The sequence below is a fragment of the Saccostrea echinata genome, unplaced genomic scaffold, assembly GCF_033153115.1.
Source record: "Saccostrea echinata isolate AGI-Se365-2 ecotype Australia unplaced genomic scaffold, CSIRO_AGI_Sech_v1 ptg000009l, whole genome shotgun sequence".
NCBI classification, from domain to species: Eukaryota; Metazoa; Mollusca; class Bivalvia; order Ostreida; family Ostreidae; genus Saccostrea; species Saccostrea echinata.
In genome coordinates, this window is record NW_026889758.1 from 8,655,337 (window position 1) to 8,664,107 (window position 8,771).

The following is an 8,771-nucleotide window of genomic DNA, read 5'->3' on the forward strand; positions in this document are numbered from 1 at the left end:
ATAAGTGTTCACTGTAAGTGTGTTTTACTGTGTAATTAAGTGAGTGCAGAGTAAGATGTTTCATATATAATCATTTTTAAATACTTTGTAAAGTCCATATATAATGAGTTTTATATTTATTATACATTGTATAGATATTGTCGTTATAAATAAAGAAAAATCAATTTTTAATTCAAATTGACAGCTTTTATACAATGCCATTATTTTTACAGAATTGTTTCATTAATTTTAGGACACATCATTTGAGACGATTAAGTCAGTTTTACAAAACATGAAAGTTCCTGAATATAGACCAACAAACAAGGTAAGTTTAATTATTACCTTATTTAATACTTGTATGCAGCAATCTGTTCATATCATTATTGTGTCAGACCATCTTTGATAGTAAATAATATGGACTGTAAAATTATTTATTCCTCCAATGTATGGGATTAAGATTCCACTGAAGTTTATATCTTAGTTAACATGAAATAAAATAAAATACATGTATTGTACTTAAAGAATGAATTTAATAGCTACCCAGTTTATACGGTATAAACTGGGTTGGGGCAGTTTAAGTTTATTTGTAAACCTGGAAGCGTAAACTGTTCCAGCCCACTTTATACGGTATAAATTGGGTAGCTATTAATTTCATTCCTCATAATTTTGCCCCTCTTTCAAAGAAGGAAGGGCATATTGCTTTGATGCTGCCTGTCAGTTGGTCTGTCTGTCAGTCCACCAATAGTTTCCGTTCATTTTGTTCGCAGAGGTTGCACATACTGAAATGAAATTTGGTATACAGATTACAGTAAGAATATCTAGGTCAAGTTCTGATTTGGGTACAATCGAGCAAACCTATAACGTATGTCCAAGGAGGGGGCATAAGTGTTTCACACACATCTCATTTAATTTTCATTCATTTAGTGTAAGAAAAAAGATTATTGCCCTGAAAAAAAATGGCTTCAAATTGTACAAAATTTGAAGTGTAATGTCAAGCGGATCAATATGTTTTTGATTCAAATCATTGTGACATGGGCAACCCTATTTATATGATATAAAATACATTTTTTTCCTTATCAAATACCACATTATTACCAGAATTAAATTTTATATACAAGCATGTAAAGGTACATGTATTTAGAGTATCTAAAACCTGTTCACCTGTGTTATATCACAATCTCAAATAACTGTAATAATAACCTGTAAGGATAATATTATGGTTCTAAAGCTGTATGACCTTGGCTTTAGAAAATTGTCACAGATGAGTCAGCCTCAAAGCCATTAGAAGAAACAGGAAGTGGAGATGATCTGTTAGATGCTGCTAATCGTCTGCAGTTGACACTGAGTGAAGCAGACGTCACACAAGGTAAGATGGGTGTAGCTAATCATCTGCAGTCGACATTGAGTGAAGCAGACGTCACACAAGGTAAGATGGGTTTATCTAATGCCTGCAGTCGACACCGAGTGAAGCAGACGTCACACAAGGTAAGATGGTGAAGTTAATCATCTGCAGTTGACACTGAGTGAAGCAGATGGCACACAAGGTAAGATGGGTGAAGCTAATTGACTGCAGTCGACACTGAGTGAAGCAGACATTATACAAGGTAAGATGAGTGTAGCTTATTGACAGCAGTTGACACTGAGTGAAGCAGACATCACACAAGGTAAGGTGGGTGTAACTAATTTTTTGCAGTCAACTTTAAGAGAAGCAGATGTTACACAATGTAAGTGGAGAAAGTCTTTCAATTGTATCTTATTATCTGCAACACTTAAGTACAAGGTAATGTATTGCTGTAGTTCCTTAGGAGTTGGACAATTTCAATTCTAAAGTACATGTATCTGATTTATATTCTTGTATACATATTTCAGAACCTGAAGTACCCTGCTTACACACAATCAAAAATATTTTTTTTAGTACTGAGTCCAATGAATCCAGTGGAATTTGAGAAGGATGATGACACAAATGGACACATTGACTTCATAGCAGCAGCATCAGTGAGTAAATATATATACATTGTATATACATGTCTGTCAGAAAACTTAACTCCATGTAATCACATGATTATCTCTGACTGTAGAACCTACGAGGAGCCATGTATAAGATAGACAGTATAGACCGCCTTAAAGCTAAGAGGATTGCCGGTAGAATTGTTCCTGCAATAGCCACCACCACAGCTACAGTTAGTGGATTGGTCAGTATAAATATCATTTGACCCTTCATAGACTATTTAGAGTTAATCTTATACATGTATTCTTGTTGCAAGACCACTACCACCATTTTGCATTAGTCTATGAATAAACAAAGCATGTTTAAAGAACAGCCTTAGGAGGACTTCGGTGCTTTTTAACAGATTATTGGATTATTCAAATTTGTACAATCAACATAGATAAAAAAATAAATGTTTTTATCCATTGTGACAGGTGACAGTGGAGTTGATAAAAGTGATGGACAATTTACCCATAGAGGTGTACAAGAATGCCTTCTTGAACTTAGCCCTACCAATAATTGTATTGTCAGAACCCGGGCCAGTCGAGAAAACAGTCATCAAGTAAGATTGTTACTCCAGCAAAATTATCTACCAAGCATGTATCCAATATACAAAATTATCTACCAAGCATGTATCCAATATACAAAATTATCTTCCAAGCATTTATCAAATATACAAAATTATCTATCAAGCATGTATCTTATACACAAATTTATCTACCAAGCATGTATCCAATATACAAAATTATCAACCAAGCTTGTTTCCAATATACAAAATTATCTACCAAGCATGTATACAATATACAAAATTATCTACCAAGCATGTATCCAATACACAACATTATCTACCAAGCATGTATCCAATACACAAAATTATCTACCAAGCATGTATCCAATACACAAATTTATCTATCAAGCATGCATCCAATATACAAAATTATCTACCAAGCTTGTATCCAATACACAAAATTATCTACCAAGCTTGTATCCAATGTACAAAATTATCTACCAAACATGTAACCAATACACAAATTTATCTACCAAGCTTGTACCCAATACATAAAATTATCTACTAAGCTTGTATCCAATAATAAATATAAACATTGGTGAAGTTGATCTTAGTGACAACTGTGAATCACATTATAAGGATTTTTTATACTTAACATATCTATGGATGTTTTTAATTATCTATTGCAATGTGCATTTCCATAAAAGTGAGACACGCTCAAAATAAGGATTTGTGACGAACATTAAACATACACTGATGTTCCATATCATTGTTATACACTTATTTGTCATTAACCAAGTCCATGACAGCTACATTTATTTCATAAGAAAATTCTTAAATCTAATCACTGAAGGAATGAATAGAGGCACACATAGCTAAATTTCATTTGAAATGGATACATATTAAGTTGAAACCCTGGGTGCCAACATATACTTGTATATATGTCTGCTTACCACATAAAAGTACAATTGTCATCTATCTTTGCTTATAGGGAAGGCTTGACTGTGACAATGTGGGACCGGTGGGAGATACGTGGAACAGCTGATTTCACGCTTCAACAATTTTTGCAACATTTCAAGGTATTGAACTTTGTGTTGTTTTGCCACATTGAGGTTGTAATGACACCTCTAGTATGGCAGTGATATACAGAAAGTCTCGTAATTTCAATAGTATATAAATGTGGAAAAACCAAAAAAATTTTGTACTGAGAAATCTTACAATGGGTATGAATTTGAGACTGAAAGTTTGAATGTTGCTTATTTTAATTTTAGGATAAATATGGTTTTGAGGTTACCATGGTCAGCCATGGAGTAAAAATGGTGTTTGTCCCATTCATGCCTGGTCATAAAAAACGACTGCCACAGCAGTAAGTAAAAAGAATTTATAATTTGATGTTAATTTCAATCACATTTTTTAGGTCACCTGAGTTACTCAGTTGACCTATTGCAATCTGTATTCATCCATTATTGTGCATCGGTTGTAAGCTTTTGAACCTTTTCAGCTTCTTTTCTTGAACCAGTACTAAATCATTTTAAACCAAATTTGGTATTTAGCATCTTTGGGCAAAGGGGAATCAAAATTTTGAATTTCATGGTGTCTGCCACCCTGGGACCTGAGGGGTGGGGGCTAAAATCATCAAAATTAATATAATCTTCAAAAACCTTCTTCTTTACCCTTGAACATCAAGCACTCAAACTGGTAGCATACTTAGAGTCATCTACAAAAATTATGAAATATATGGCACAAGAGTCAGAGGTTCAAGTGTGAGGGTAAGGCTCCATTGATTGAGAAGTAAAATGCATTTTTAAAAATATTGTTCTCTTTCCCTGTATTCTTAACAGACAAACTAAGAGCCTGGTTATGATAAGAAAGGGTGCCTTTTCCAAAATTAGGAAATTCAAGGCCCCTGGGTCAGGGGCTCTGGTAGTATGCCGGGCTCTTTGGGTCATATAGTGGATATGCATTTATTCTTTAAAAATCCTATATATCTACTAGACAAACTAAGAGCATGGTTATGAATAGCAAGGTTATCTGTTCCAAATGCATGAAATTTCTGGCTCTTGGGTCAGGGGTGTAGGTGTTAGGGTGGGCTTTATTGATCATATAATGAAAATGCATTAATCTTTTAAAACTCTTCTTCTCTGTATATTAATCAGACTATCTAAGTGCATAGATATGATGAGCAATGGCCCCTCTACCAAAATTGTGAAATTCAAGGCCCCCTGGGTCATGGGTTCTGGTGTTAAGAGGGAGACTCTTGATCATATAGTGAAAATAAATTTATTCTTCCAAAATCTCTGCTTCCCCATTATATTTACCAAACTAAAAACATGGTTAGAACTGTTAAACTCATGGCCTCTGGATCAGGGGTCTTGGTGCTAGGGGCAGGGTTCTATTGATCATATAAAGAAAATGCATAAATTCTTTAAAAGTCTTCTTCTAACCTTCTATATATCTAGAAGACAAAGTAAATGATGATAATCAGGCCCCTGGGTCAGGGTTATAGTGCAGTGGCAGGGCTCTATTGATCATGTAGGGTAACTTTCTGTTTGTTTTTCAGTAGCCTTTTTTAAGGTCACTTGAGTCACCTAGGCGACCTATTGCTATCTCTATTTGTCTGTCATCGTGCATTGTGTTTTTTTTTTTTTGAAATGCTACTTAATTTCTTTATTGAATAGTAACTAGAGTTTTAATTGTTTCAACTTCATATCTTTATTTTTACCATTACTCCCAATATCAGACTTAAGTTTAGACCTTTATGAGATAGAAGGTCCACCAATGTTTGTTTGTTTGTTTAATGTCCCTCTCGAGAATTTTTCACTCATATGAACAACGCCACCACTTGCCGGTGGAGGGCTAAAAAAATTACACCTATGCTTGGCACTCAGGGCCACCAATGTATGAAGAGACTGTAATGACCAACAGAAAAGTGTTAAAAATCCTATAGGATTTGAAAATTAAATTGATAAGTACATGTAATTTTGTTTACAATTTCTTGACAAGCAACTCACATTTTCAGGTACATGCATTTGAATTTTTTATAACCAACACACTAGGATGGAATATAAATTGTATAATTTAAGTCAAATGCCGTGAGAACTTTTTCCTTAAAGTATGCACATCTTAAAGAATTTTTTCCGCAACTGAAATCTTTGTTTTAGTTGTCTTTGAGGTATTTCTTACAGCTTCCTTTCAATCAAGTGTGATTTTTTTTACTCTGAACTCTTCTTTTGTTATTTTCTAGATTTATTTTTAATTATAAATCAAGATCAGTGATACAGGCAAAAAATGAATGTTGACCCCTATGGGACTCTTATATAATCAGTTTGAAAAGGAAACATGTTTTAGTTTATGTAACCATTTCTAGTTAAAATTGTCAGCTCTCTTGTTGTTGTAGGATGCTGAAGCTGTTGAAGCCCTCACCTAGTCAGTCATACATGGACTTGATCATTAATCTAGAAGGAAGTGAAGACGAGGATATAGCATGTCCACCAGTTCGTTACTACTTTGGAGTTTAATGACAGCTGTTCATAGGAACATTTTAGTGCTATTTTAATTAAAAACTTTTGATGAGGCCTAAGAAAAAAATTGTTTGTTTATGTTAACTTTACTGCTCCTAATTCTGTTTGCCAACGCATATATTCTTTTGGTTGTAAAATGTCTATATTTCCTTCAAAGCTATAGGTTCATAGGTCGTACAAAGTCACTTTTTAGTGGCCTGTTTTAGAGCTGTTGCATCAGGTAGATTTGAAAAAAAAAATTATGGCAAGAAGAAAAGAAATTCAAACTGACTTAAAAAAAATTTCCAAGTTATGCCTTTATGTAAAAATAAAAAGAAAACAACTAGATACTCATCGCCTAGGCAATAACAGGTCTTTCGTTTTCTTGACTCCTTTGGAAAAATAAAAAAAAATTATCAATTAGAGAAATCTAAATGATTATAAAAGACATTTCAAAGCTTCCAAAAATAAAAACAGGTAAAAAAATGTCTTCATTTCCAAATTGCTTTCCTGTTTTCTTTATTTACTTCCGGTCAGGACCTGAAGTGCCCCAAACAAATAAAAAGTTCATTCTGCACCTAAATTATTTACAACTGATCATCCCTAAAAAGTTTCCATAAAAAATACTTATGTTTGAAACAACTTCCGTTTTTTTGGCTGGCACTTCCGACGAAAATAGTTTTCATAGACTTGACCTTTCTAACATCATATTAGCCCAAAATATCTCTAAAAACAAAAGAAATTTGAAAAATTCACTTTTTTGCATCACTTAATTTTTTTGGCTGGCACTTTTGACGAAAATAGTTTGTATAGACTTGACCTTTCTAACATCATATTAGCCCAAAATATCTCTAAAAACAAAAGAAACTTGAAAAATTCACTTTTTTGCATCACTTCCTGTCGAGACTGGAAGTGACGGCAACATTTGTTTTTTACATGATGTGAATTAAGTTGATGACTGACTATCATTCCTGAAAGGTTTTAGACTTTAGTCATGTACTGTTGCTGAGCAACTGTGTGAACAAAATCTCATTATAAGGACATGCAGGAAAACACGCGACCAGAAGTGAATTTTACAAAAATATTCAATAATACTCAATAATATATAAAAATCATCTCAATTACTTTTATTTACATATTTATGGGGAAGTTAAACACCCAAATTTTTCTCTTATAACCAGATGTCTTTTTTGTTTCCGATGGGACCAACATATTTCGAAACTACAGATGTGAGACGGAAGACTTTCATAATAAACACTACAATCACTATAAGGTCTTTGACTAAAAAATGAGAAACAAAATCCTGCCTATCTACCCTATTTTTTTTTTACTAACTTGCAATAGAAACATGCATACTTTTTTTTCTTAGGCCTAAGTAACTTAACAAATTTCTGTATTTAATTTATATACACATTTTTACATTATTGATATTCTCCATACACTGCAAGTGCACTTACTTTTGTATTCAAAATATGGTGCTTTTATTGATCATGGATAATTAGGGTCAATATGAATTCACACTTCTGGTTAAGGCACAAAATTTGCCACAAAACTTAAGTGCACCTGCAGTATATCCTGATGAGTACTAGTATCTTGAATAAAAATGATTTATGAAATCTCTGTTTAACACAGTAAGTCAAATGATTTTACTATGAGAGTGGCTTAAGGTAATGCATTGTATGTTGTGCATTAACATTTGAACATTTTCAGCTTCTTCTGTGGAACCACTGAACCAATTTCAGCCAATTTTGGCATATAGCATCGATGGGTGAAGGGGAACAAAAATTATGAATTTCATGTTCCCTGTCCCCCTGGGGCCTGAAGAATGGTGCTAAAAGCACTAAAATTAGTGAAGTCATTAAAATTATATCTAATTCTTTACCTCTGGACATAAAGTAATCAAACTGTTAGCATGATTGTAATAAGCATAAAACCATCTACCAAAATTGTGGCCCCAAGGTGAGGGGTTCTGGTGATAAAGTGAGGCTCTATTAAACATATAGTGAAAATGCATACATTCTTCAAACAAGTTTCTCTGCCCCTGTATTTTAAGCAGACAAAGTAAGTGCATGGTTTAGAACAAGGGTGGCTCTTTCAAAATGTTGAATTTCATGGCCCCAGGGTCAGGGGTTCTGTTGTTAGGACAGGGCTCTATTGATTATTTAGTGAAAATGCATTATTTTTTTGAAAATCTTCTCTGCTCCTGGTTAATAAGCAGATGAACTAAAGTGCATAGTTATAATGAGCAAGGGTGTTTCTTTCAAGATTTTGAAATTCATGCCTCCTGGGTCAGGAGTTTTGGTATTAGGATATGGCTCTATTGATCCTATAGTGAAATTAATAAATTCTTTAAAAATCCTTCTCTGTCCCTCAGTACTAAGCAGACAAACTAAGTACATGGTTATGATAAGAAAGGATAGCTCTTTCAAATTGTGAATTTTGTGGCCACTGGTTCAAGGGTTTTAGTGTACCCCTAGAAATTCCAGTAGATTGTTGGAAGACCTGGTCTCCAAAAACCACATAGATATTGTCAATCAGAAAATCAAGCATCTTTTTAATATCAACTTCAGAGTACTTGTGTGTACAATCTGAATTTTTTTTTAGCAAAATAATTTTGCAAATGACCAATGACAAGGCAAGTAAATTTACGAGTTCCATTTTTATTGAAAAAGCAGCTGTCAATGATTTCAAAAAGCATGGACTTTAATTTATTGCAGGGAATGGTTGTATATAAAGTTGAAAAGTCGTAAGTTTTTATGTTGTTGATTTTGATAAAATTTTGCGATTTCAAATTTTC

The 8,771-nt window shown here is 33.5% G+C and overlaps 1 protein-coding gene across 1 annotated transcript in view; it reads left to right on the plus strand.

Moving 5' to 3' along the window:
- LOC133181725 (ubiquitin-like modifier-activating enzyme 6) overlaps positions 1-7,601 on the plus strand; it is a 41,754-nt gene extending 34,153 nt beyond the window's left edge. Inside the window, exons 29-36 of the mRNA XM_061316288.1 lie at positions 233-304; positions 1,228-1,345; positions 1,895-1,974; positions 2,058-2,171; positions 2,401-2,528; positions 3,466-3,553; positions 3,746-3,840; positions 5,872-7,601. Of these exons, the coding sequence (XP_061172272.1) occupies positions 233-304; positions 1,228-1,345; positions 1,895-1,974; positions 2,058-2,171; positions 2,401-2,528; positions 3,466-3,553; positions 3,746-3,840; positions 5,872-5,992 (816 nt within the window). The 3' untranslated portion in view covers positions 5,993-7,601. The remainder of the gene's footprint in view (positions 1-232; positions 305-1,227; positions 1,346-1,894; positions 1,975-2,057; positions 2,172-2,400; positions 2,529-3,465; positions 3,554-3,745; positions 3,841-5,871) is intronic.
- Positions 7,602-8,771: the final 1,170 nt, after the last annotated feature.